Genomic DNA, 27,576 nt, shown 5'->3' with positions numbered 1-27,576 from the left:
CAGGGTGGCACCAGCCCTGCACAGCACAATCACTTCACACACAGGCTGTGCTGCACCGAGGGGCACCTGGCTGGGGGCTCTGAGGGGGACCCTCCCGGGGCTTGAGCACTGCACAGCCCCTAGCATCACCACAGCCCCAGGCATGGGAGCAGGCTGGCTGCACCCTTGGTGCTTGTGGCCTCCTTCCTTCAGCAAGACCAGCACCTGGCTGGGGGTGTGGAAGATGTTTCTTCAGCCCAGCCACCCTGCCTGGCCCAGGAGGAGCTGTGAGCAGAGGTGCCCCAGGCAGGTGCCCCTAGCCTCCCCCAGCCCAAACCTGGCCTCTGGAGCTTTTCCCCTCAAAATCACCTTTTTGGAGAGGAAGCACAAAGCTCTCAGCAAAAAGTGTTCTCCCCTGCTGCCTCCTCACCCCAGCCCAGGGGCCTGCTGGCTCTCCTGTAGCTCACAGGGAGACAATCATAGAGCAGGACCAGAGGGCTGTGTGGCTTCCTGTGTCCTACAGCTGCAAAAACATCACCACCCCAGCAAAAGGAGAGCAGCAGTGGCACTGGGCCACAGGCAGTGGGCTGCCTGCCTGGGGCAGGACAAGAAAATAAGCAGGAGCTGGAGGGGGGTCTGACAGGGAGCTGGAGACCCCACCACAGCCCACTCACCAGTGAGCAGCCATGTGTCCCCAGGCAGCCAGCCCTGCCCCCCAGCAGAGCCTGCACCATAAGCAGCTGGGACTGCTGCAAAGCCAGATGGCACTAGGAAAGCTAATGCCAAGAGGCTGACACTTGGAGAAGGCCTTGGGGATGCCTAGAGCCCAGCTCCCTGGCACCAGGCACTGGGGGAATGTGCTGGCACAGGAGGATGATGTATCTCAACAGGCACAGGATGTAAGCTGAGCCATGCTCCAGACTGGGGGAGGCAGCCCAGATGTGGGGAGCCATGTGGGACACTTGCCCACAGCACAGCTGACAGGGCTGGGGGCAGCCTGGTGCTTCTGCACCCATGCATCAGGAGCCAGGCTGCTGAGCAAGCCCAGCCTAGCCCCCAGCTCAGCACGGCCCCGGGCTGCAGGCAGGACAGGATGGTGGCACCAGGGGAGGACAGGAGCTCTGCACTGACAAGGGTCAACAGGCTCAGGATGGGGCTGCAGAAGCCACAGCAGGGCAGGCTGTGCCCCTCCTGGGAACCCAAGGACAAGCGGTGCTGTGCCTCCCCAACCCCCACACTGGGCTAGCAATGGCTTCTGCCAGCCAGGGCTGCCCTCTCTCCAAAGAATGACCCCCAGAGTGGCCAGTGGCAGTGAGAGATGCCTTTGTGTGACGCTGCCCCTGTCACAGCACCGCTGCTGCTGCTACTCAAAGGACAGCAGGTCAGGATGGGGCCCCTCCACCTCCCAGCTCGGAGAACAGGGCTCCTGCCGCCCCGTGCTCCCCGGCGGCTCACGCTCCAGCCCAGGTCTCTGGGAGGGCTTCTCGGTGTGAGGTGAGGTCTCAGGAGCCGTCTCTCCTGCTTGCCACTGGCTGTCCAGGCTGCCCTTATGGATGAGGTCGGGCACGGGGAGGGCAGCAGTGGGCTGCTCCTCCGCGGGCTCCGGGGTGCCCGTGGCGGTGGGAACGGCAGGGCACGCTGCAGGCGATGGGTCCCTCGTGCCCAGCTGCTCCCCTGCAGGGTGGGAGTGGGCTGGGGCTGGCTCAGAAGGCTCTTCCAGGCTGCCCCTCGGGCCGGTGCCGGCGGGCTGGGGGGCGATGAGCATGTCCTGCGGGGTCTTCAGGGCACGCGGGGTCCGCTTCCTGCTGGTGGAGGGGGGGGGGTCCAGGCGGGGAAAAGCATCCAGCCCCACGGCCCTGCAAGCACACAGCAGTCACACTCAGCCCTGTGTCGAGGCCCTGGCAGCAGCCTGCCCTGGGGGGGGCACACCCCGTGGCAGTTTAGGCTGGGTGCCTCCTGTTACTGCCACATAAAGCACACCGCAGTGTCCAGCCCAGTCAGGTGGGCACAGGAAACAGCCTACTGCTACCCACAGAGCCTGGGCCCTACGAACTCATCTGCAAAGTCTCTCTCTTCCTTTCTTCCCTCTCTGCTCCTGTGGGAGATCACAGAATCACAGAGCTGTGAGGGCTGGAAGGGACCTCAAGGCTCAGCCAGCTCCAACCCCCTGCCATGGGCAGGGACACCTCAACACCACAGCAGGTTGCTCACAGCCACCTCCAGCCTGGCTGCAAACACCTCCAGGCAGGAGGCTTCCACCACCTCCCTGGGCAGCCTGTGCCAGGCTCTCACCACCCTCCTGGGGAACAACTTCTTCCTCACAGCCAATCTCCATCTCCCCATCTCTAGTTCTGCTCCATCCCCCCCAGTCCTATCCCTCCCTGACACCCTCACAAGTCCCTTCCCAGCTTTCTTGGAGCCCCATGCAGATCCTGCAAGGCCACAATGAGGTCTCCTGGGAGCCTTCTCCTCTCCAGCCTGCACAACCCCAACTCCCTCAGTCTGTGCTCACAGCAGAGCAGCTCCAGCCCTCTGCTCCTCCTCCTGGCCCTTCTCTGGACACCTTCCAGCACCTCCAGATCCTTCCTGGCACAGAGGCTCCAGAACTGGCCCCAGAGCTGCATCTGTGGTCTCAGCAGAGTGGAGCAGAGAGGCAGAATCCCCTCCCTGGCCCTGCTGGCTCTGCTTCTCTTGATGCTCCCTGTTGGGTAACACTGGGGGACTATCTCAATGCCTCTTAGACCTGCCTAGACCTAATGCCAGGAGAAGAAGGGGGGGAGGGCAGTGTCAGACCTCACCAGCCTGAGACCAGCCTAGCAGAGCAAGGGGGGAAGAAAGAGCCCTGGGTGTCTTTGGGGAGACCCTCAGGTGGGGAGAAGGGAAGTGTTGGGAGGCCTTTGGTGTGGTGTACGTGACTCTGTAAGCTTTGGGACACTGAGATACTTGAACATGTCCAGAGAAGGGCAACGAGGTGGGGGAGCACAGCCCTGGGAGCAGAGGCTGAGGGAGCTGGGGTTGCTTAGCCTGCAGAAGAGGAGGCTCAGGGGAGACCTTCTTGCTCTCTACAACTACCTTGTAGCCAGGTGGGGGTTGGTCTCTTCTCCCAGGCACCCAGCGCCAGAACAAGAGGACACAGTCTCAAGCTGTGCCAGGGGAGGTTTAGGCTGGAGGTGAGGAAGAAATTCTTCCCAGCAAGAGAGATTGGCCACTGGGATGTGCTGCCCAGGGAGGTGGTGGAGTCCCCATCCCTGGAGGTGTTTAAGAGCAGCCTGGCTGAGGCCCTTGGTGCCATGGTCAGTTGATTAGGTGGTGTTGGGTGAGAGGCTGAACTTGATGACCTCAGAGGTCTTTCCCAGCCTGGTTCTATTATTCTGTGATTATCTTTGCCACTCTGCTTTGCCACTTCTGTCAAACACCAACTGCTTTCCCCCTTGAACTTTCAACCCCTTTCCAATCCATCTGTGTGAGCATCATTCCTTTGTTCCCCCGCGGGGCCCCAGAGCATCTGCCCCCCCCGGAGCGGGGCGCACTCACCCCTCCTCTCCGGCCGGCTGCCCGGCGCCCAGCACGGCGCCGGCGCTGGCGTTCACCTCGGTCACGCCGGGGCCGGGCAGGGCGGGCGGCTCCCGGCGGCGCAGCAGGTCGTTCACCTTGGCCCCCACCGCCTTGCCCAGGTTGCGGAGGTGCTGGCTGCCGGCGGGGCGCGGCGGCTGCGGGCGCGGCGCCGGGGCCGCGGCGCTGGCGTTCTCAAACAGGCTCTGGTCCACTGGGGAAGCAAAGGGAAGAGAGAGGGGGGCGTGAGCTGGGCTGGGGGCAGCGCCCCGGCGGGCACCGCACGGCACGGCACGGCACGGCACGGCACGGCACGGCACGGCACGGCACGTCCCAGAGCTCAGCTGCTGGCTCCCGGGGCAGCAGCATGGAAACACAGCTGGGGAGGCTGCTCCTGCAGCTCTGCAGCGGCTGCGGGCAGCCAGGGCTGTGCCAGGGCTGTGCCAGGGCTGTGCCAGGGCTGCACAGGGCAGTGCATGCAGTGGGGACAGCACAGGCAAAACCAGGGTGGCAGCAAGGCCAGGGGTCCATGCTGGCACTGCCAACACATTGAAAGCATCTCTTACCTGGCACCAGGCAGCTTGGGAAGCAGGTTGTGGAAAGAGAGAGAGAGAGAGAGAGGATTTACCAGGGGAATGGCAAGGGGAGCAGGGGGCCTGCCCCTTCCATGCTGCCAGGCAAGGTGTGGTGCCAGCCCCCTGCCCGGGCCTGCCATGCTGCCTGCAGAGCTGGGGTCCTTGCCAGCCAGGCACTCATGAAGCAAGAAGGGGCTCTGCAAGGGCACCTACAGCCTGGGCTCTACACTGCCAGCCCCTGCAAGGCTCCTTCCCCAGCCCAGGCTGGCTGATCCCTTGCACTGGCCAAGCTCCCTAGAGATCCCAGGGGCTGGGCACAGCACCCAGGGGCATCCTGCTCTGCACTGTGTGACTGTGACATCAGCCACGAATGGCATGGGTACCATGGAGCAGGAGCCCTACACCAGCCACACTAGGGTGACAGCTTGGTCCTGCCTGCTGCTCACCTCAAGGCCATGCCCTGCAGCACCAGGACCAGCAGCCCAGAGGCTCCATTGCCCTTAGGCCCTGCCAACCTGTCCGGTGAGCCTGGCGCCCACCAGCTGTGGCTGGGCATGGGGGGTGGGCAGCTGGCACTACCTGTGGGGAAGATTCCTCCCTGACTTCCTGGGCACAGCCTGCTGTGGCACAGCGAGGGCCTGCGGGCAGACAGCCAGGGAGAGGTTGGGCAGGGCATGGGTTGGCTGCACAGGTGGGGAAGGGGTCTGGGGTGGGTGTGTGGCAGCAGGTGCTTTCTGGGGACCTGATGGGGGTCTGCAGTCACTCCCCACCTCTGAGCTGCACTGCCTTCTCCCCTGTGGCTTCCCAACAGAAGTCCCCAAAGCTGTGGGCGCTGCCCCTGAGAGTGCCAGCTCAGCCCCTCTGCCACTGCCTGCGTGCCAGGCCAGCTCTCCACTGGACGACCCCAGCGGACTACTGGGTGAGCCTTGTGCTGTGCTGCCAGCATCCTGTGCCCATCCCTACACCTGCATCACACGGGGGAAAGGATGGTGCCCTCCACGCCGGAGGGGACAGAGCCAGACACCTCTCCACCCCATGGAGACAGAGAGGAAGGCTCTGAAGCCCACAGAGGGGGCAGGCTCTTCCAAGCCCCCCCGAGTGACTGCAGGCCCTTTCCTCCACAGCCTGTGGCCCTGCAGAGGTGCCAGAGAGCGAGCTCCCTGCCTGTGCCGACATCATCTACCGGCCCTGGTTCTCACCCTACAGCTACCTCATAAGCACCAAAGAAGCCACCCAGCAGCTGCCCAGCAGCCTTTCCTCCAGCTCGGCTGCTGCCACCGCCGCCACCCCCCCAGGAGCAGGAGGAGCTCGACGACCTCTCAGAGACCGCCTGCTCCCCCAGCTCCTCCGACAAGGCCCAGCCCCCCGAGGGGGAGCGGCTGGCCGGCAGCAGATCCAGCATCACCATCCAGGACATCCTGAGCGCCTCGCAGCAGCAGCCCCTGCCCCAGCAGGGCTACAAGTGCATGGCCTGCTGCCGAGTCTTCCCCATGCTCTGGTCGGTGCAGTCGCACATCCAGAACAGCGCCCAGGAGGGCTACAGCTGCAGGGTGTACTACCGCAGGCTGAAGGCGCTGTGGGAGAAGGAGCAGAGGGAGCAGGAGCTGCAGCCTGCCCGCGGGCATGGCCGCAGCCCCGCAGGCGAGCGGCGGCCGCGGGAGGGCGCTGCTCCATCGCTCCTGCCGGCGCCGCAATAAAGTGGGACCGGGAGCGGCCGGCCCCGGCTGCCTGCTGCCCTTCGCCTGCACAACGCTTCCCCAGCCTTTGAGAGAAGCCCTGAGAACCAGAGAACCAGGGCAGCCAGCACCAGAACAAGAGGACACAGTCTCAAGCTGTGCCAGGGGGAAGTTTAGGCTTGATCTTAGCAAGAAGTTCTTCCCAGACAGAGAGATTGCCCTTTGGCCCTGCCACCTCCCTGGGCAGCCCATTCCAAAGTCCCTGGAGGTGCTTAAGAAGAGCCTGGGTGAGGCACTCAGTGCCATGCTCTGGTTGATCAGTTAGGGTTGGGTGGTTGGTTGGCCTTGGTGATCTTGGAGGTCCCTTCCAACCTGGCTGATTCTGTGATTTTTGGGTTGGAAGGGACCTCAAGGATCATCCAGTGCCAACCCCTCTGCCATGGGCAGGGACTCCTCACACTACAGCAGGTTGCTCACAGCCACATCCAGCCTGGCCTTCAAAACCTCCAGGGATGAAGCTTCCACCACCTCCCCAGTGGTAGAATCCTCCTCTTCCTCCCAACTTGTCCTTCCCCAGCAGCCAAACCCCTCCCCAGCCCCTGAAAGTGCTGAAGTGCTGCTTAGCATCTCTGTGGGGAGCTCTGCAGATGCCAGGAAGCCCCTGGAACCCCCTGGAGCTGCTGGGTCAGCCCTGAGACAAACCCACGTTGTGCAGTGGCTGAGGGGCAAGACTGAAAGCAAGGTTTGGGGCACCTGGCTCTCGTGGGCAGCCCGTGGCTGGCACCACAAGCAAGGGTCCCCACAGGGGAGAGGAGCCTCTCTGAGGTTGGAGGGGGGATGCCACTGCTGGTGCTGCCTCCCAGCAGGAAGAGGGAGAGAAGTGCAGGAAGAGAGAGTCAGCAAGGAGGAGGAGACAACAGAAAGCCTTGAGAAATAGAAAGATTTATTTAGCAAAAGCCAGTCAGCGAACGACAACACCCAAGGGTTAAGTGCACTTACATGGACAGGCTGGCTTCCCAGACAGACTGAAGTCAACAGTTAGTAACATGACAGTTGTAGGAAAAGAAAGGACCAAAAATAGAGCTATAAATCCCTGGTCAAGGTCCATACCAAAAGTGAGAGGCCAGAGAGGTGTCTCGGAGGCAGCACTGAGTCAGGGGGAGGATCATTTACACATGTACCCCTGCAGGGTGGCAGGACGCTGGCAAGGGCCCACCTGGCTCTGGAGCACCCCCTCAGCCCACAGTGCACCCACCCTCCCCCCCCCAGCAGGCAGAGCCCTGGCCAGGAGCCCCAGCCTGCAGCTCTCCCCAGCCTGCAGCTCTCCCCAGCCTGCAGCTCTCCCCAGCCTGCAGCTCGTCCCAGCCTGCAGCTCTCCCCAGCCTGCAGCTCTCCCCAGCCTGCAGCTCTCCCCAGCCTGCAGCTCGTCCCAGCCTGCAGCTCTCCCCAGCCTGCAGCTCGTCCCAGCCTGCAGCTCTCCCCAGCCTGCAGCTCTCCCCAGCCTGCAGCTCACTCCAGCCTGCAGCTCTCCCCAGCCTGCAGCTCGTCCCAGCCTGCAGCTCTCCCCAGCCTGCAGCTCTCTCCAGCCTGCAGCTCACTCCAGCCTGCAGCTCTCCCCAGCCTGCAGCTCATCCCAGCCTGCAGCTCTCCCCAGCCTGCAGCTCTCTCCAGCCTGCAGCTCACTCCAGCCTGCAGCTCATCCCAGCCTGCAGCTCTCTCCAGCCTGCAGCTCTCTCCAGCCTGCAGCTCACTCCAGCCTGCAGCTCTCCCCAGCCTGCAGCTCTCCCCAGCCTGCAGCTCTCTCCAGCCTGCAGCTCATCCCAGCCTGCAGCTCTCCCCAGCCTGCAGCTCTCTCCAGCCTGCAGCTCTCCCCAGCCTGCAGCTCTCCCCAGTCTGCAGCTCTCCCCAGCCTGCAGCTCTCCCCAGCCTGCAGCTCTCTCCAGCCTGCAGCTCTCTCCAGCCTGCAGCTCACTCCAGCCTGCAGCTCTCCCCAGCCTGCAGCTCTCCCCAGCCTGCAGCTCTCCCCAGCCTGCAGCTCACTCCAGCCTGCAGCTCATCCCAGCCTGCAGCTCTCCCCAGCCTGCAGCTCTCCCCAGCCTGCAGCTCTCCCCAGCCTGCAGCTCACTCCAGCCTGCAGCTCATCCCAGCCTGCAGCTCTCCCCAGCCTGCAGCTCTCCCCAGCCTGCAGCTCTCCCCAGCCTGCAGCTCTCCCCAGCCTGCAGCTCTCCCCAGCCTGCAGCTCCTTGCTGGGCCCTGCCTGAGCTGTGTGTGCAGCAGGGGCAGGCAGGAGCAGCAGTGTGGGGAGGTGGCTCAGCCTTGCCTGCTTTCCAGGACAGCCCTGCCTGGGAGAGACCTCCTGCCTGCTGCTCCTTCTGGGCTCCCTCTTTGTCTGCCCTGTGCTTGTGGCTGAGCTCCTGCCATCCCCTCTCCTGCACAACTCACCTGCCCACAGGGAAATCCCTCTTCCAGCTCACTCACACATGCCCAACATGCCTGCACCACATCCTGTGTGTGCTGCCCTTCCCACCTCCCTCCTAGTGACACCAGCCCCCACCCTGCACCTTCACCTCCAGCCACTGCCAGCTGGCAGTGGGATGTTGGGGTCCCCACAGAAGGGCATGGCACAGGCTAGATGGAGGTATTGGTGGCCAGAGGATGGGAGCACCCATGACACACTGCTCCCAGCACCCACTCCCACTCTGTCCCCTCTGTGGCTGGTGGGGAAGTCCCCTGGACACCAGGCCACTGCTGGGGACACTGAGATGTGTCCTTCCCTCCAGGACTCTTTAGCTCCTCACAGCATCCAGCCTCCTCCTGTGGTGGAGGGTGCACAGCACAGCCTGTACAGACCCTGGGCTCTCACCCACTCCTCATCCCTCACAGCAGCCCTCAGTGCTGAGGGCAGAAAGAAGCCATGGACGTTCCTCAGCAGCCAGGCTAAGCAAGAGCTTGTGTCTGGGAGATGCTGAGCTGGGAGATAGTTTGAGGCAGATCTAGCAGGGACTGAGCTGATTAAGGAGAGAGCAGAGGGAAGCAAAAAAGCAAAGCAGGAGGATGGAAGGGTGGATGAGGAGGAAAGCAGCTGTGCCAATCCCCACCTCATCCAGTGCTCCCACAGGGAGCAGGGAGACATCAGGACTCTGCTCCAGCCACAGCCTCTTAGAGGCTGCAGCACCAGGCAGCTGACAACTGTGCTTGCAGAGGAGAAACAAGCTCTGGACACTTGGGGGGGTCCCACAGATGGCTCTCAGCCATGGGCACACAGGAGCCTGTTGGGGAATCCAAGCTCTTGTGTTCACTCTGTGGGGGGTGCAAAGCAGAGAGGTGACCAAGCTCCCCTGCAGACCTCAGCAGCTTGCTCCTCACTGAGGCATGGTGGAGGCCTGCCCTGCACCCCCCAGCCCTGCTCTGGGGGGAAAGGACTGCTTGGAGATGGGAGGGAGTGTCTGTAGAGCAAAGCAGGGAGCCTGTGGTGGTGATGGGGGTTGCTGGGAGGTGCTTGGAGATGTGACCTACAGAGCACCAGAAAGGCTTTGACATCTGGCAGCCATGCCAAGCTCCCCAGGGACTGGAACAGTGAGGGGAAGAGCACTCCACAGCCCCATGCTGCATGCATGCTGGCCTGGAAGTGTCCCAAACACAGCCCAGCACCCTGCCAGGCTCATCCCAAACACAGCCCAGCACCCTGCCTGCAGCACCCCAAACACAGCCCAGCACCCTGCCTGCAGCATCCCAAACACAGCCCAGCACCCTGCCAGGCTCATCCCAAACACAGCCCAGCACCCTGCCAGCAGCATCCCAAACACAGCCCAGCACCCTGCCAGGCTCATCCCAAACACAGCCCAGCACCCTGCCAGCAGCATCCCAAACACAGCCCAGCACCCTGCCTGCAGCATCCCAAACACAGCCCAGCACCCTGCCTGCAGCATCCCAAACACAGCCCAGCACCCTGCCTGCAGCATCCCAAACACAGCCCAGCACCCTGCCTGCAGCATCCCAAACACAGCCCAGCACCCTGCCTGCAGCATCCCAAACACAGCCCAGCACCCTGCCAGCAGCATCCCAAACACAGCCCAGCACCCTGCCTGCAGCATCCCAAACACAGCCCAGCACCCTGCCTGCAGCATCCCAAACACAGCCCAGCACCCTGCCTGCAGCATCCCAAACACAGCCCAGCACCCTGCCTGCAGCATCCCAAACACAGCCCAGCACCCTGCCTGCAGCATCCCAAACACAGCCCAGCACCCTGCCAGCAGCACCCCAAACACAGCCCAGCACCCTGCCTGCAGCATCCCAAACACAGCCCAGCACCCTGCCTGCAGCATCCCAAACACAGCCCAGCACCCTGCCAGCAGCATCCCAAACACAGCCCAGCACCCTGCCAGCAGCATCCCAAACACAGCCCAGCACCCTGCCAGGGGCATCCCAAACACAGCCCAGCACCCTGCCAGCAGCATCCCAAACACAGCCCAGCACCCTGCCTGCAGCATCCCAAACACAGCCCAGCACCCTGCCTGCAGCATCCCAAACACAGCCCAGCACCCTGCCTGCAGCATCCCAAACACAGCCCAGCACCCTGCCAGGCTCATCCCAAACACAGCCCAGCACCCTGCCAGCAGCATCCCAAACACAGCCCAGCACCCTGCCTGCAGCATCCCAAACACAGCCCAGCACCCTGCCAGCAGCATCCCAAACACAGCCCAGCACCCTGCCTGCAGCATCCCAAACACAGCCCAGCACCCTGCCAGCAGCATCCCAAACACAGCCCAGCACCCTGCCTGCAGCATCCCAAACACAGCCCAGCACCCTGCCAGCAGCATCCCAAACACAGCCCAGCACCCTGCCTGCAGCACCCCAAACACAGCCCAGCACCCTGCCTGCAGCATCCCAAACACAGCCCAGCACCCTGACTGCAGCATCCCAAACACAGCCCAGCACCCTGCCTGCAGCATCCCAAACACAGCCCAGCACCCTGCCAGCAGCATCCCAAACACAGCCCAGCACCCTGCCTGCAGCATCCCAAACACAGCCCAGCACCCTGCCTGCAGCATCCCAAACACAGCCCAGCACCCTGCCTGCAGCATCCCAAACACAGCCCAGCACCCTGACTGCAGCATCCCAAACACAGCCCAGCACCCTGCCAGGCTCATCCCAAACACAGCCCAGCACCCTGCCAGGCTCATCCCAAACACAGCCCAGCACCCTGCCAGGCTCATCCCAAACACAGCCCAGCACCCTGCCTGCAGCATCCCAAACACAGCCCAGCACCCTGCCTGCAGCATCCCAAACACAGCCCAGCACCCTGCCAGGAGCTACCTGTCCCAAGCCCCCCTGCACCACCTCCTCTCACCCTTCCCGGCTCATCCCATGGTTTCCCTCTCCTCACCTCTCCCACTCTGACAGCTCACCATGACCAATCCTGCCCACCCTGCTAGCACAGCTCAGCCCCCACCTCTCACCTGCTCGCTGCCCTGGTGCTGCCTCCCCTGCCCCTGCCCCTGCCCTGCACACTGCCCTGTGCCAGCCCCCTCATGCCCTCAGCATAAGCTGCTTGACTGCTTCCCCAGCAGCAGCCGCCGCTTTTCCAGCAGGGGGTCCCTTGCTTCTGCCTGACCTCCAAACTCAGCTCGTAGGGGCAGGGGGACCGGGAGGCAGCAGAAGCTGTCGGCTCACCGTGGGATGCCAAGCAGGGGCCCTCCAGCTCAGCACGGCAGCCCCTGCACACTGGCACACGGCATGCCCGGTGCACCCCCTCGGCACGGCTCCGTCCTCACCTCCCACCCCTCCCGGCCGTGTGCTGGACGCTCCTGCTGCCTCCACCTCCACTGCCCTCCCTGCGGGCTGTCCTGTCCCCGGCAAGAGCCAGGGGCCGCGGCCAGGCTCCGCCCCAGCTCTGGTGGGTCCCAGCCGCTCCGTGCCGCCTCCTGCCCCAGCCCTACACCGCGATCTCGTCCTCCAGGCTGTCGCCAAGGTCCTGCCTGGGCTGGACGTGGAGCAGGCGGGGGGGCTCCTCCTGGGACCAGGAGTCGCGCTCCTCGCTCTCGTCCGTGTTGGACTCGTACTCGGAGGCGATCCCCGACTCGCGGAACTTGATGAGCTCCAGGCTGCCCAGCGCCGGCTCCGCGCCGGCCGGCCCCGACTCCGGCAGGAAGCGGTAGCGCTCCAGCTTCACCAGGCTGCACTCGTTCCTACCTATGGGGCTGCCCAGGCCGCCGGGGAAGCCCGAGCCGGGGCCCAGCGCCGGCGGGTGGGCGTCCTCCGGCTGCGGGGTGGTCGGGTCGCAGAGGACGGGGAGGGCGTTGGAGCGGAAGGTGATCTCCAGCAGACTGTCCTGGGAGCCCGCTGCAAGAGAGGGGCAGGGCTGAGAGGCTGGCGGTGCCGCTCCAGCCCGCCGGGGGCATCCCCCGGCCCCCCACGGACGGCTGCCGGCCGGCCAGAGCAGGAGGGGCCGGGGCGGCTCGGGCGCCAGGCTCCCCACTGCCACTGTTCTAGAGGGGCTCCTCTGATGTGGCCACTGCTGGCCAGCGAAGAGCTGGGTCTGCAGGATAAAAGTTATCCATCTCCCACGCTCCAGCTCCCGCAGGCAAGCCGATGGCCACATCTACTGCAGAGGAAGGGCACAGAATCATCACAGTGTCAGGGGCTGGAAGGGACCTCAGGAGATCACCCAGTCCAACCCCCCTGCCAAAGCAGGATCACCTAGAGCAGGTCACACTGGAAAGGTCAAGGAGAGGGCTCTTGGGGAAAGCAAGGAGCTGGCCTCGAGTGTGCAGCCAGGGGGGAAAGCAGACATAGAGCTGATGGAGGCATGTGATTCCTCTTCATACAGCCCTCCCCATGCTGCATGCAAGCACCCTGCTGCACACAGGCAAAGCCAGGCCAGCAGGGCACCAATATTCCCCTCCACAACCCCCCTGGAAGGGCACAAAAACTCCAAGAGGAACACCCACGTGGATGTCCCTCACAGGCCCAGCTAGCTGTGAGGGGAAAGGAAGGGGCAGGAGTGCTTACTGGTGGTGTTCCCTGCCAGCTTCAGCTCCAGCTCCTGCACCTGTTTGACCAGGAGGGAGATGTGCTGCAGCAAGTCCTTGTTCTGCAGCAGGAGCTGGTGCACACGAGCCTGGGCCTCCAGCCGTGCTGCTGCCTCTGCAGCCAGCTGGTCCTTCAGCAAGTGGACCTGTGTGACAGGAGAGACTGGTGAGGGCCTGGGAGAGAGGAGAGTCAGAGCACTGGCAGGGTTGGAAGGGAGGGGACCTCAAGGCTCAGCCAGCTCCAACCCCCTGCCATGGCCAGGGACACCTCACACCACAGCAGGTTGCTCACAGCCACATCCAGCCTGGCTGCAAACACCTCCAGGCAGGAGGCTTCCACCACCTCCCTGGGCAGCCTGTGCCAGGCTCTCACCACCCTCCTGGGGAAGAGCTTCTTCCTCACATCCAATCTCAATCTCCCCACTTCTAGTTTTGTTCCATCCTCCTCAGTGCTATCACTCCCTGACACCCTCACAAGTCCCTCCCCAGCTTCCTTGTAGCCCTCTTCAGATACTGCAAGGCCACAAGAAGGTCTCCTCAGAGCTTTCTCCAGACTGAACAGCTCCAACTCCCTCAGTCTGTGCTCACAGCAGAGCAGCTCCAGCCCTCTGCTCATCCTGCTGCTTCACTCCAGCTATCCCTGCTCCTCTACCAGTGCTCACTAGCATCCTACAAGTGACCTGATGAAGAGCCCCCTGTGGTTACACCCCAGGTGTGCTGGGGAGAGCAGGGGCAGGTGGCAGTGCCAGCCCAGGGCATGCTCAGTGCATGGTCCCTGTGCCCCTCTGGTGGCCAAGCCCAAGGCAAATGGAGATGGCAGCGATGGGCCCACTGGTGCATACCATGACTGCAGGAGGAAAGGGCAGCCCGAGGGGAAGCCAGGGGGACACAGGATCAGAGGATGTCAGGGGTTGGAAGGGACCTCCAGAGACCACTGAGTCCAATCCCCCTGCCAGAGCAGGACCACAGACCAGCACAGGCTGCACAGGGAGATGCAAGCAGAGCCTAAATATTATGCCTTGCAGAGGGGCAGTGGCTTGTGCCTCAAGACCCAGGAATGACTCCTGGCTGTAATTGAAGAGTAAAAAACTCCCTCAGGTGTCTGGATGTGCCTTGGGAAAGCTTGTCCCTGCTCAGCAAGGGAAATAAATGGCAGCTGCAGCCTCAGCCAAGCAATGGGAGGCTGAGGTAATTACAGGGTGGTCTCCATGGCACTGATCTTGTCAGCAGGGTGGATCTCACAGCCTTGCTAAGAAGGAATTAAGCCTGTGCCCATCAGCACAGCTTCAGAGACAGACAGACTCAGTGCTTTGGGGAAGAAGATGGCACTGACAGCAGTGCTGATGTGATGCATGCAGCCACCTGAAATGCATTTGAGGCAAGGCCTGGCTTGTCATTCGCCCACTTCAGCGACAAAAGCTCCACAGGGGGAGTGCTGAAGGGGTTAGAGAGCAGCTCAGTGACAGCTCCCACAGGAAGAGCCACCCTGGGGTGGGCAGGGGCCCTGAGGACGGTGTTAGCCCTTAGGAGAGATGGGGATGAGCCCTCAGGAGCCAGCCAAGAATGGCCTTACACTGTGTGGTTTGTGGTGTGGTTGCTTTGTTGTTGTTGCTTTGTTGTTGTTGTTTTGTTGTGGGATTTTTTTGGGGGGGGCTGGGGGGCTGGTTTTATTCTTTGTTTCATTGATTGGTTTGGTTTTGCCTTTGGGTATTTTTGATGTGAAATTAGAAAGGGGAAAAAAAAACGCTCCTGCAAGGCACTGCAGGGAACAACAACTGGGAAGAACCACAAGTGAGCAGCCCCTGCCATATGGCTTTGCCTGGCAAGATTTGCCTGTCCCAGCACTATGCCTGGGCACACATAAAAGGTTACCTGGGGCTGCAAGTCCCTTGGCCAGAGGGCAAAGCAGCTGCTCAAGCCCCTGACCCAAGAAGGCACAAAGGCTCCTGGGGCTGCAGCTCAGCCAGACCAGCACTGACTTGTCTGATGTAGAGGAGGAAAGCTGCAGGGAAGCCCAGGAGGGCTGCTGGAGTCAATCACTCAGGCCAGGAACAAAGTCAGGCAACTGCAGAGAGTTCTGCAAGGGGTCAGGCAGCAGGGAAAGCTAAGGCAGCAGGTTGGATAAAGCAACCACAGCTGCTTAAAGGAGAAAGAGCTACATGGAGAAGGAGATGCCAAGTGCACAGCCCTGGCAGCAGTCCCACAGGGCTAACAGTGAGGCCAGGCACTGGCAAGCAGGCAAGGATCAAAGCAGCAAGAAGTCTGGTGGTGTGCAGACCGAAGCCCTTCAACTCCTGTGATGAGCCAGGGCAAAAGGCCACTGCTGTCACCCTGACACACAGCCCAGGGGATGGTCCCCTCCCATCCTGTGCCCCAGCTTCTCCCAGCCCCTGAGCATCTCCTCCTGCAGGCAGCCTGCCCACCCCATGGAGCTGCCTGCCTTCAACACTGCCTCCAGGCAGGAGGTACTCCAGTGGCACTGAGGCCGTGGTAGGGTGCCCCAGACCTCCTGCTCCCCCCAGGAAGGAGCCCAGAAGGACAACCTGAGCCACAGCCACTTGTGTCTGCTGCTGCTGCTGCTGCAGGAGCTGCTGGAGAAGCTGCATTTGGTGGTGGGCAGAGAGGGGCGTCCCCAGCTCGGGCAGCTGGGCAGATGAGGGCAGAAGCATCTTGGGTGAGGCTGTCAGGATATCTTCAGCGTGGAGGCAGCCCTGCAAAACACCAACGTGGAGAGAGTGAGATCCTGAGCCTCTGGCTATGCAGAGCCGCCAGACACAGCGGGGCTGGGGCCCAGGGCAGCCTCCCAAAACACCCAGGAAAGAAGCTGCTGCCTTCAGAGCCAGCAGCACTTGGCCAGGGCTGCTGAAACACTCTGGAAACATCGGTTGCAGTTGTGACAACAGCTGAGGAGCTGCTGTGGAAAACTCCCCAAGCCAAGGCTGCTGCTCCCCCTGGGAATTTCCAATAACACAGGGTGTTTAGGGTGGGAGTTTTTGAGTGTGTGTGGGGGGAGGTAGGGGAAAAAATGCCTAACAGCTCAGTCCCAGAGACTTTCCACGTGGCTGCACATCCATGAGCCTCAGCACGGCGCTGGCTGGGAGCTCCGCCGGCCCCGAGCCAAAGGGCAGCCCCGCGGCGGCAGATGGCTTTGATCCTGGGACTCACAGAGCCAGCCAGGCTGGGAGAGACCTCCAGGATCACCAAGTCCAACCAATCAGCCAACCCCAACTAATCAGCCAGCCCATGGCACTGACTGCCTCATCCAGGCTGCTCTTAAACACCTCCAGGGACCTCGACCCCAGCCCCTCCCTGGGCAGCACATCCCAAAGGGCAATCTCTCTGTCTGGGAAGGACTTCTTGCTAACCTCCAGCCTAAACCTCCCCTGGCACAGCTTGAGACTGTGTCCTCTTGTTCTGGTGCTGAGTGTCTGGGAGAAGAGACCAACCCCCACCTGGCTACAACCTCCCTGCAGGGAGTTGGAGAGAGCAAGAAGGTCTCCCCTGAGCCTCCTCTTCTCCAGGCTAAGCAACCCCAGCTCCCTCAGCCTCTCCTCCCAGGGCTGTGCTCCAGACCCCTCCTCCTGCCCCAGCCCCTCCGGGCAAGCAGAGAGCTGTGCCCCAAGCCAAGAGTGGAGGGCAGGGACCCCGCACACCTTGGCATCAGAGTAGGCACTTGCCTCCTTGCCCACGGCGTCCAGGTCGGTCACCCCCCCGGCTGAAGTCGAGGATGTCGGCGCCGGGCAGCGGCAGCTCCACCGCGTCGATGTCTGTCTCCTCCGCCGAGGCCGCCGCCCGCTCCCCGCCCGGCAGGCGGCAGGCTGCAGGATCACAGATCACAGCTCACAGGGTGCCAGGGGTTGGAAGGGACCTCAGGAGAGCATCCAGACCAACCCCCTGCCAGAGCAGGAGCAGAGAACCCAGCACAGGGCACACAGAACACATCCAGAGGGGACTGGGAAGGCTCCAGGGAAGGAGACTCCACAACCTCTCTGGGCAGCCTGCTCCAGGGCTCTGGGACCCTCTCAGTGCAGAAGTTCCTCCTCATGCTGAGCTGGAACCTCCTGTGCTGCAGTTTCCATCCATTGCCCCTTGTCCTATCCCAGGGTGCAAGTGAGCAGAGCCTGTCCCCTCCCCCCTGCCCCCCAGCCCTCAGCTATTGATAAACATTGATCAGATCCCTCTCAGCCTTCTCCTCTCCAGCCTGACCAGCCCCAGGGCTCTCAGCCTCTCCTCCCCAGGCAGTGCTCCAGTCCCTCAGTCATCCTTGCAGCCCTCCTTTGGACTCTCTCCAGCAGATTCCTGTCCCTCCTGAGCTGGGGAGCCCAGAACTGGATGCAATATTCCAGGTGAGGTCTCAGCAGCGCAGAGCAGAGGGGGAGGAGAACCTCCCTGGCTCTGCTGCCCACACTCCTCTTGATGCAGCCCAGGATCCCATTGGCCCCCTTGGCCCCCAGGGCACATTGCTGTCCCAAGGAGCCCCACCAGAGTACAGCACAGCCCACTTGGAGGGGAAGCTTGCTGTGATGTACCCACAGCAATGAGTGATGCCCCCCAGTCCCTGCTGCCCCCCATGCCACCCTCCCTCCAGCAGGCACAGAGCGATGCGGCTGCGCTTCCTCTGCCGCCCAGGATGGGGCTGGGAGTCTGCAAACGCACCCAGCCCCAGCACAGGAGCAGCCAGAACCCCTGGTGTGGCAGCAGCAAGAGCAGAGAACACAGAGGAAGCTCAGGAAGGGTAAACAAGAGATTGCAGGGGGGGGAGCCCGGATGCTCCGAAATCCCCAGGGAAGTGTCTCTGCTGGCCGGGACATTGTGTGGAGGGGAAACAAACAATGGCTGCTCCAAGACAGCCCCACGGACAGCTCATCACAGCAGGGCTGCAGGGGAAACTGTGGCACAGCCCAGGCTGCTCCTGATGGGATGGGGGGGATCACAGGATCACAGGATGTCAGGGGGTGGAAGGGACCTCTGGAGATTGAGTCCAAGCCCCTGCCAGAGCAGGAGCAGAGAACCCAGCACAGGGCACACAGAACACATCCAGAGGGGGCTGGGAAGGCTCCAGAGAAGGAGACTCCACAACCTCTCTGGGCAGCCTGCTCCAGGGCTCTGGGAGCCTCCCAGTGCAGAAGTTCCTCCTCATGCTGAGCTGGAACCTCCTGTGCTGGAGTTTCCATCCACTGCTCCTTGTCCTATCCCAGGGCACAGCTGAGCAGAGCCTGTCCCCTCCCTCCTGCCCCCCAGCCCTCAGCTATTGATAGACATTGATCAGATCCCTCTCAGCCTTCTCCTCTCCAGCCTGATCAGCCCCAGGGCTCTCAGCCTCTCCTCCCCAGGCAGTGCTGCAGTCCCCTAACCATCCTGGTAGCCTCCCTTGGACTCTCTCCAGCAGATCCCTGCAGGCAGGCAGCCCTCACACCGACAGTGGCATCCCCATGGGCACTGGTGGTGTTTGACTAACCTCTTGTAAAACATCCCTTTCCCCTCCAACGCTGCTGCCAGCTCCCCAGGAGCCTGCAGAGCCTGGGCTGAGGGGAGTGGACCAGCAGCATCCCTGCATCGTTTGCCCCTGGGGCTGAGGAGTGAGGAGGAGTCCTCTGAAGGCTGCTTGCAGCCCTGGGAGCTTGATGCAAGATCCCGAGCGTGGCTTGGTACAGGCAGGGCACTGCAGAGCTGGTGGTGGACTGTGAGCTGGGTGCCTGGCAGAGAGCTGGAGCCAGCCCCAGCCGTGCCTCAGAGGGGCAAAGGCTGTGCCCAGAGCCTGCTCTGGAAGCAGCAGGGCAGTGCTTGTGCAGCCGAGCAGGAGGCTCCAGCAGAGCCCCGGCGCTGCTAATGGGCTCCCAGCAAGGGGGCCGCGTGTGAGGCTGATGGCTAACACCGAGCGAAGGCTCCGTGCTGGGCTTCAGCCGCGGGCACCACAGGCCAGACCGCCGTGCAAATCCATTCCCCGCAGGCGGCAGGCAGGAAGGAGCTGGGGCGGGGAGAGAGAGACTGCCTCGACCGAGCCTGCCAAGAGCCCCCCGGGCCGCCCCAGCCTGCACCCTCCCCAGCCTGCACCCTCGCCAGCCTGCACCCTCCCCAGCCTGCACCCTCCCCAGCCTGCACCCTCGCCAGCCTGCACCCTCCCCAGCCTGCACCCTCCCCAGCCTGCACCCTCCCCAGCCTGCACCCTTCCCAGCCTGCACCCTCGCCAGCCTGCACCCTCCCCAGCCTGCACCCTCCCCAGCCTGCACCCTCCCCAGCCTGCACCCTCGCCAGCCTGCACCCTTCCCAGCCTGCACCCTCCCCAGCCTGCACCCTCCCCAGCCTGCACCCTTCCCAGCCTGCACCCTCCCCAGCCTGCACCCTCCCCAGCCTGCACCCTCGCCAGCCTGCACCCTCCCCAGCCTGCACCCTCGCCAGCCTGCACCCTCGCCAGCCTGCACCCTCCCCAGCCTGCACCCTTCCCAGCCTGCACCCTCGCCAGCCTGCACCCTCCCCAGCCTGCACCCTCCCCAGCCTGCACCCTTCCCAGCCTGCACCCTCCCCAGCCTGCACCCTCCCCAGCCTGCACCCTCCCCAGCCTGCACCCTCGCCAGCCTGCACCCTCCCCAGCCTGCACCCTTCCCAGCCTGCACCCTTCCCAGCCTGCACCCTCGCCAGCCTGCACCCTCCCCAGCCTGCACCCTCGCCAGCCTGCACCCTCCCCGAGCACCTGGCACGTCCAGGTCGTCCCCGTTCCTCTCACTGTCTCCATCCTCCTGCCCGTCCGCGTTCTGCTGCGTGTGCTGCAGGCTCAGCTTGTGGCACACCTCGAAGGCCTGCCCCACCGTCCGCACGATCCGCATGGCCTGGCTCTGCGGGGGGGAGGGGAAGGGAGGGGAGAGGGAGGGGAGGGGGGGGGAGGGGAGGGGAGGGGAGGGGAGGGGGGGAGGGGGAAGGGGGAGAGGGGAGGGGGAAGGGAGGGGGAAGGGAGAGGAGCAGGGGGAAGAGGGAAGGGAGAGGAACAGGAAGAGGGAAGGGAGAGGAGCAGGGGGAAGAGGGAAGGGAGAGGAACAATAAGAGGGAAGGGAGAGGAGAGGTAACCTCAGCTGTGCTGCCCCTGCCCGCTGATGTCCCCAGCCTGCTGCAGCTCCTGGGGGTCTCTGTGTGCTGCCACAGGCACTGGCCCCAGGGCTTGCAGCAGCAGGGTGTTCTGGGCTGCCAGCTGCAGAGCAGCACCACAGGGTCCTGCCCCAGGTATCCCACTGAGACCCTGCCATGGCAGGGGTGCATCCCAGCATCTTTACCTTCTTCTTGGACTTGAAGACATTGCACCTGAAGACATTGCTGGAGCCATCCCTGGCAATGTAGCTGAAGATCTTTAGGTCCTGGGAGTCATGAGACACATAGAATATCCTGCCAGGAGAGAAAAGCCCAGAGAGCAAATCACAGCCTGGGCTGCAGCAAGAGAAGTGTGGCCAGCAGGGCAGGGAGGGGATTCTGCCCCTCTGCTCCACTCTGCTGAGACTACAGCTGGAGCTCTGGGGCCAGTGCTGGAGCCTCTGTGCCAGGAAGGCTCTGGAGGGGCTGGAAGGTGTCCAGAGAAGGGCCAGGAGGAGGAGCAGAGGGCTGGAGCTGCTCTGCTATGGAGACAGACTGAGGGAGTTGGGGTTGTGCAGGCTGGAGAGGAGAAGGCTCCCAGGAGACCTCATTGTGGCCTTCCAGGATCTGCAGGGGGCTGCAAGAAAGCTGGGGAGGGACTTGTGAGGGTGTCAGGGAGGGATAGGACTGGGGGGGATGGAGCAGAACTAGAAGTGGGGAGATTGAGATTGGCTGTGAGGAAGAAGTTGTTGGCCAGGAGGGTGGTGAGAGCCTGGCACAGGCTGCCCAGGGAGGTGGTGGCAGCCTCCTGCCTGGAGGTGTTTGCAGCCAGGCTGGAGGTGGCTGTGAGCAACCTGCTGTGGTGTGAGGTGTCCCTGCCCATGGCAGGGGGTTGGAGCTGGCTGAGCCTTGAGCTCCCTTCCAGCCCTGCCAGCTCTGTGGCTCCAGGAGGTCACCCACAGGGCACACATCACCCCCAGTGCCCAGGGCACAGGCCAGGCCACAGCCAGTGCTTCCCAGGGCATGTCCTGGGGTGCTGGCAGCTGCCCAGCCTCTGCAGCACATCCCTGCTAAAGCCCAGCAGCAATTCTTTTGGCAGTGGCTCTGCCTGGGCTGGGCAAATCAGCCTGCTGACTCAGCAGCTTGTGAGGCAGCACAGGGCTCTCTCTGCTCATCCACCCCCCAGGACCAAGCTGGCAGCCCAGCAGCTCTCCATGGAACAGCCTCACTCCTCTGCCTGGCTTGCTGAGAGCCACAGAGGCTGTTCCTCGCTCCCCACTCAGCCTCCCTGGGACACAGATGCTCCTGCTCTCAGCTTTTGCCACTGTGATCAGGGAAGGACTTTGGGAGAGCCAAGCAAGCGAGGGGAGCTGCCCTGCAGGGGGTGGTGGCAATTCTCCAGCCCCCAGCAGCGTGGCAGGGGTGCCAGCCCAGTGCCCCCCAGCAGGCTCACCTGTAGATGGGGTCGTGCATGACCAGCATCTTGTTCTCATCCCAGGCCCACTCCTTTTTCTGCAAGGAAAGAAGCTGCAGCTGAGCACGTCAGATGCTGCCCTTGAGATCAAGGACAGGGTAGAGCCAGGCCAGAGGGACCTGGGGAGCTTCATCACGGCTCTGCTGCTGCTCCCTCCCAACCCTCTACTGAGGGGCAAGTCCTGGGGACCAGCAGTGTTCCACACCAGCTCCCACAGGGCCCCCTCAGCCCTGCCACGCTTGCAGCAGGGCTGGCTCAGCCACCCTGGGGGGATGTGGCTCAGCCACCCTGGGGGGATGTGGCTCAGCCACCCTGGGGGGATGTGGCTCAGCCACCCTGGGGGGATATGGCTCAGCGACCCTGGGGGGATGTGGCTCAGCCACCCTGGGGGGATATGGCTCAGCGACCCTGGGGGGATGTGGCTCAGCCACCCTGGGGGGACGTGGCTCAGCGACCCTGGGGGGACGTGGCTCAGCCACCCTGGGGGGATGTGGCTCAGCCACCCTGGGGGGATATGGCTCAGCCACCCTGGGGGGACGTGGCTCAGCCACCCTGGGGGGATATGGCTCAGCCACCCTGGGGGGACGTGGCTCAGCCACCCTGGGGGGACGTGGCTCAGCCACCCCTGGGGGGATATGGCTCAGCCACCCTGGGGGGGACGTGGCTCAGCCACCCTGGGGGGATATGGCTCAGCCACCCTGGGGGGATGTGGCTCAGCCACCCTGGGGGGATGTGGCTCAGCCACCCTGGGGGGACGTGGCTCAGCGACCCTGGGGGGATGTGGCTCAGCCACCCTGGGGGGACGTGGCTCAGCCACCCTGGGGGGATGTGGCTCAGCCACCCTGGGGGGATATGGCTCAGCCACCCTGGGGGGACGTGGCTCAGCCACCCTGGGGGGACGTGGCTCAGCCACCCCGGGGGGGAAGTGGCTCAGCGACCCTGGGGGGGACGTGGCTCAGCCACCCTGGGGGGGATATGGCTCAGCGACCCTGGGGGGACGTGGCTCAGCCACCCTGGGGGGACGTGGCTCAGCCACCCTGGGGGGACGTGGCTCAGCCACCCTGGGGGGGACGTGGCTCAGCCACCCTGGGGGGACGTGGCTCAGCCACCCTGGGGGGATATGGCTCAGCCACCCTGGGGGGACGTGGCTCAGCCACCCTGGGGGGATGTGGCTCAGCCACCCTGGGGGGATGTGGCTCACCTGGGGCTGATCCCAGCCCACCCTTCCCCACACCCCCAGCCCACAGGCTTCCCAGGAATGCCAGGATGGTGCAGATCCCTGTGCTGGGAGGGGAGGGCAGCTGCTGCCAAGGGCCCCATGGCTGCAGGGAGCAGAGCTGCCTACCTTCTTCTTCTTCTTCAGAATGACTTTCACGCCGTCCACCGACACGATGAGATTCACCTTCTTCTTCTTGATGTTCTTGGCCTTGAACTCATACTGCAGGGCATGGAAGAGAGCCTGGATTAGCCCTGCTGTGCCAGCAGAGCCCCAGGGAGGGCTGAAGAGGCTCTGGTGGGAAGGGGTGAGAGGGATGGGAAGGGGCGAGAGGGATGGGAAGGGCTGAGAGGGATGGAAGGGGTGAGAGGGGCAGGGAACACTTTCTGGGCCCCCTCAGGTTAGGAAAGAGGTTGAGCTGCTGGAAGGTGTCCAGAGAAGGGCAAGAAAGCTGGGGAGGGGTCTGGAGCACAGCCCTGGGAGGAGAGGCTGAGGGAGCTGGGGTTGCTTAGCCTGCAGAAGAGGAGGCTCAGGGGAGACCTTCTTGCTCTCTCCAACTCCCTGCAGGGAGGTTGTAGCCAGCTGGGGGTTGGTCTCTTCTCCCAGGCAAGCAGCAGCAGAACAAGAGGACACAGTCTCAAGCTGTGCCAGGGCAGGTTTAGGCTGGATGTTAGCAAGAAGTCCTTCCCAGACAGAGAGATTGGCCCTGGGGATGTGCTGCCCAGGGAGGGGCTGGGGTCAGCATCCCTGGAGGTGTTTAAGAGCAGCCTGGGTGAGGCACTCAGTGCCATGGGCTGGTTGGTTAGTTGGGGTTGGGTGAGTGGTTGGACTTGGTGAGCTTGGAGGTCTCTTCCAAGCTGGCTGAGCCTGTGCCTGAGTGAGCCTGCAAGTGGCACCTGCTGGGGGTGTAGAGGCTGGCTGCAGCCATGCTGGGAGCCTGAGCTCTGCTTGCTCCAGCCTGGCACCCTGGCTCCAGCCCCAGAGCCGAGTGGGCATCACAGCTTGCCTGGGCTGTGCCCTGGGGAGGGCACAGAGCTGTGTTCCCCCCACTGCTGTTTCCTGAGTCATCCACATCTCCCACCCCCCACTTCAGCCAGGTGAGAATGGCTTTGAGGGATTGGATTTCCAGGGCTTTCATCATTTGAGCTCAGGTCAGGGCCAGCAGCTCTCCCTGCCTGCTGGCTCTGGCTGCCAAAGTGAATGCATCATGCAGTGATGGAAATGTCACACCGAGGGCTGGCAGGGCTGGAGGCAAGGCTCTGCAGCAGGATGCCTGCCCTGGGCTCCCTCTGCAGAGAGAACCAGAGATTGGTCACCCTCACCAGAGAGGCAGCCAGGCTGGGGCTCCAGGGCCCATCTCTCCTGCTCCCATGCTGGTTACAGGCAGAGATGCAACTGCATCCAAGAGCCTCTTCTCATTGCTGGTGCTAAAGCTGTGCAGGGGCAGTGCCCAGAGGCTGGGGCCAGGCTCTGCTGGGGGCTGCCCAATGCCAGCACAAGGGGCAGTGGTGGAAGCTGAGGCAGAGGAAGCTCCATGGACACAGGAGGAAGAATTATTTCCCTGTGAGGGTGGCAGAGCCTGGAGCAGGCTGCCCAGGGGGGCTGTGGAGTCTCCCTCTGGGGAGGTTCTCAAGCCCTGCCTGGCTGTGATCCTGTGTGAGCTGCTCTGGGTGCTGCTGCTCTGGCAGGGGCTTGGACTGGGTGAGCTCTGGAGGTCCCTCCCAGCCCCTGACACTCTGTGATTCTCTGTGCCTTGCTGGGACACCAGAGCAGTGCTGAGAGCACAGCAAGAAATGCCTTGCTTCAGCCCAGAAAAAGTGAGCTGCAGCCCAGCTGCCTGCAGCTTGTGAGGCTCCAGGGGTGGCTCCTGCAGGAGCTGGGAGCTGAGCTGGATGCTCTGCACAACACCCACGGCACGGCACAGCTCCCTGGGGAGCTGCAGGCTGATCCATTGGTCCTAACGATGGCTGCTCACAAGCAGCAGACTGCGTTCCCAAGAGGCTGCAGCCCTGGGGGTGTCTGCTCTGGGCCATCCCAAGGGCTGGTTAGGTTGGGCTTGGGGGAGAGAGCAGCCCTGAATAGCAGCTCAGGCTGAGAGGCTATTTTCAGCCTTGTCTTCTGGGTGAGTAGCAGCCCCAGGGCAGCACTGCAGATACAATCACAGAGCTGTCAGGGCTGGAAGGGAGCTCAAGGCTCAGCCAGCTCCAACCCCCTGCCATGGCCAGGGACACCTCACACCACAGCAGGTTGCTCACAGCCACCTCCAGCCTGGCTGCAAACACCTCCAGGCAGGAGGCTTCCACCACCTCCCTGGGCAGCCTGTGCCAGGCTCTCACCACCCTCCTGGGGAACAACTTCTTCCTCACAGCCAATCTCAATCTCCCCATTTCCAGTTCTGCTCCATCCCCCCCAGTCCTATCCCTCCCTGACACCCTCACAAGTCCCTCCCCAGCTTTCTTGGAGCCCCCTGCAGATCCTGCAAGGCCACAATGAGGTCTCCTGGGAGCCTTCTCCTCTCCAGCCTGCACAACCCCAACTCCCTCAGCCTGTCCTCACAGCAGAGCAGCTCCAGCCCTCTGCTCCTCCTCCTGGCCCTTCTCTGGACACCTTCCAGCCCCTCCAGATCCTTCCTGGCACAGAGGCTCCAGAACTGGCCCCAGAGCTCCAGCTGTGGTCTCAGCAGAGTGGAGCAGAGGGGCAGAATCCCCTCCCTGGCCCTGCTGGCCACACTTCTCTTGCTGCAGCCCAGGCTCTGCTTGGCTCTCTGGGCTGCAAGTGCTCACTGCTGGCTCCTGCTGAGCTTCTCCTCCCCCAGCACCCCCAGGTCCTTCTCCTCAGGGCTGCTCTCAAGGCCAGGACATTTCACAAAGCTGCTTCCCACCCCTGGATTGCATTTCAGGGACAAACCCAGGGCAGAGCTCCCCAGAGGCTTCTGCAATCCCAGGCTGCAGAGGAGGATCCTGCCTGGGCTTGCCCTGAGCCTGGCAGAGGGAGGTGCCATGGGGAAAGCTGTTCTGCCACTGCCACACAGCAGCCAAAGCCCCCCTAGTGCTGACAGCTGATGGCAGAACTCCAGCAAGAGCCAAGGGGAGCCAAGAAGTCAAATCCTCAGAAGGGCTGACCAGATTTGCTAAGCCCCTGCTTAAATCCAGGCCTCTACCCCAGTGCCAAGAGAACCAAGCTGCTTTGCCAGCCCTGCCCCTGGGCTGAGAGCTGCTGCCAGCCTTGCCCCAAGCCCTGGAGCAGGCTGCCCAGGGGGGCTGTGGAGTCTCCCTCTCTGGAGATGTGCAAGCCCCCCCTGGCTGTGTTCCTGTGTGCCCTGCCCTGGGTCTGCTGCCCTGGCAGGGGGGTGGGCTGGCTGAGCTCTGCAGCTCCCTTCCAGCCCCTGACAGCCAGAGCTCGTTAGCACAATCACTCCAAGGAGCCCAGACACCCTCTGGGATGCATTTCCCAGGCATCAAAGCACAGCTCTGCCCAGCAAAGCACTAATGAGCCCCATGCCCCCTGGGACCTTAATGAAGCACTAACAGCAGATTAGTGAGGAGAGGATTCCAGGAGCTGCAGTCCAGCCCAGCTGCACCTCACCCCCCGGGCTGCATGGGCAGGCCCCAGGGGCCAGGCTGATGGCTTGGGGGGTGGGAGGGGGGCTTTCCAATCTGAGTTTGGGGAGGTAGGTGCAGGAAGGCAGAGAGGTGCCCAGCAGAGAGGGGCAGCAGGCTGAGCCCCAGGGGAGCTCTGCAGAGCCCAGCAGGGCCACCAAGCCTTGCTGTGCTGCTTGCCTCCCACCTCCAGCCACCATCTGCAGCCTGCTCTGCCTTGCTCACAAGGCTAATTGAGCAAACCAGGGGATTTCACCCCCAGGCAGCAGCTTTGGCCAAGGTCAGAGGCAGCATCAGGTTGGCACAGTTCTTACAAGTGAGATGTGAGCCACACAGGCTGTGAGGGATGAACCCAAAGCTGCAGAGGGCAGAGCCTGCTGGCTCCCAGCTCAGCAGGGGCAGCAGCTGCCACCACCAGCTGCCACCACCAGCGCCTTGCCGTGCTGGGGTGCTGCTCTCTGGCCAGGGCAGGGGGCAGGCACATCCCAGCAGGAGTGCTGGCTCCCCCCAGCAACCCCTGCAGCTCCTCTGAAGGCAGCAGCCGATGCTCACAGCCAGCCTGAGCCACCAGGTGAGGGATTAGGCAGTGCTTGGGAGCCCGCTGGGTGCCCTGCAGGCAGCCCACCGTGGGCAGCTCGGCCCTAGGTGGCCTCCTTGAACCTCTCCAAGGCAATGGCAAATCCTCTCTCAGCAGGCTGCAGAAGCCAGCACGGGCTTTTTGTGCCTGAGCACTGCTGGACCCCTCAGCTGGCCTCACTGCCATGCTGCACACTGCCAGGCCTGCCCCTGCTGACCCCTGCCCTGCAAGCCCCTCTGCTAATGGGGCACTGGGAGACGTCTCTCTGCGTGGCTGATAAAGACCTCCCTGGCTTGGAGCTGTTCCTCACCACAGCTCTGGGCACAGAGATCCTCTGGCGCTGCCAACACACACAGAAAGCAAGCTGGAGAGGGATGCAGAGCATCAGAGCCTTAGCCTTCCCCCCTGGCTGTGGGGAGAGCAGGGCTGATGGCAGGGAGTGCCACCCCAGGCACCCTGAGACCCTCTCCTCAGCCACAGCTGCTGCATCCAACACCCGTGGGGACCTGCTGAACCAGAGGAGAAGAAAACTCCCATGCCAGAAGCTCCTGTGGGGCTTCTCCTCCCCCAGCACCCCCAAAGCCTTTTCTTCAGGGCTGCTCTCAAGCCAGTCCCTGCCCAGGCTGTACTGGTGCCTGGGATTGCCCTGAGGCAGATCACACCACAGGGCTGGATCAATGCTCTGCAGCATTTGCCATGGGAATGGGGCAGTCCCAGCAGACAGACAAATGACTGCATGGAAGTGCACAGGGAAGGGCAACAGCAGCAGGGGAACCTGCCCTGCACAGCATCACCAAGGCTGGAAGAGACCTCAAGGATCATCAAGTCCAACCTGGCA

At 63.2% G+C, this 27,576-nt stretch overlaps 3 protein-coding genes across 3 annotated transcripts in view; 1 reads left to right on the top strand and 2 right to left on the bottom strand.

The window, feature by feature from the left end:
• Positions 1–1,342: 1,342 nt before the first annotated feature.
• Positions 1,343–4,563, bottom strand: CUNH1orf226 (chromosome unknown C1orf226 homolog). Its single transcript, XM_068164569.1, has 4 exons — positions 4,553–4,563; positions 4,098–4,111; positions 3,514–3,745; positions 1,343–1,835 (listed from the first exon to the last, which is right to left on the bottom strand). Exons 1-4 carry the CDS (start codon positions 4,561–4,563, stop codon positions 1,343–1,345), a joined length of 750 nt encoding a protein of 249 aa, XP_068020670.1.
• Positions 4,562–5,803, top strand: SPATA46 (spermatogenesis associated 46). The gene is given in 4 exon segments (XM_068164568.1): positions 4,562–4,628; positions 4,918–5,025; positions 5,231–5,397; positions 5,399–5,803. Coding segments are annotated over 4 exon segments (747 nt in total).
• Positions 5,804–6,708: 905 nt separating this feature from the next.
• NOS1AP (nitric oxide synthase 1 adaptor protein) overlaps positions 6,709–27,576 on the bottom strand; it is a 59,891-nt gene continuing 39,023 nt past the window's right edge. The window contains 9 exon segments of the mRNA XM_068164593.1: positions 6,709–12,124; positions 12,794–12,959; positions 15,357–15,524; positions 16,467–16,523; positions 16,525–16,631; positions 19,505–19,646; positions 20,079–20,187; positions 21,326–21,384; positions 22,692–22,784. Coding sequence (XP_068020694.1) covers positions 11,718–12,124; positions 12,794–12,959; positions 15,357–15,524; positions 16,467–16,523; positions 16,525–16,631; positions 19,505–19,646; positions 20,079–20,187; positions 21,326–21,384; positions 22,692–22,784 — 1,308 coding nt within the window. The 3' untranslated portion in view covers positions 6,709–11,717.

Source organism: Melanerpes formicivorus, unplaced genomic scaffold (genome assembly GCF_026170545.1).
Source record: "Melanerpes formicivorus ecotype bairdi unplaced genomic scaffold, bMelFor1.0.p_v2 SCAF_81, whole genome shotgun sequence".
NCBI lineage: Eukaryota > Metazoa > Chordata > Aves > Piciformes > Picidae > Melanerpes > Melanerpes formicivorus.
This window is presented reverse-complemented; position numbering and strand designations above follow the sequence as displayed.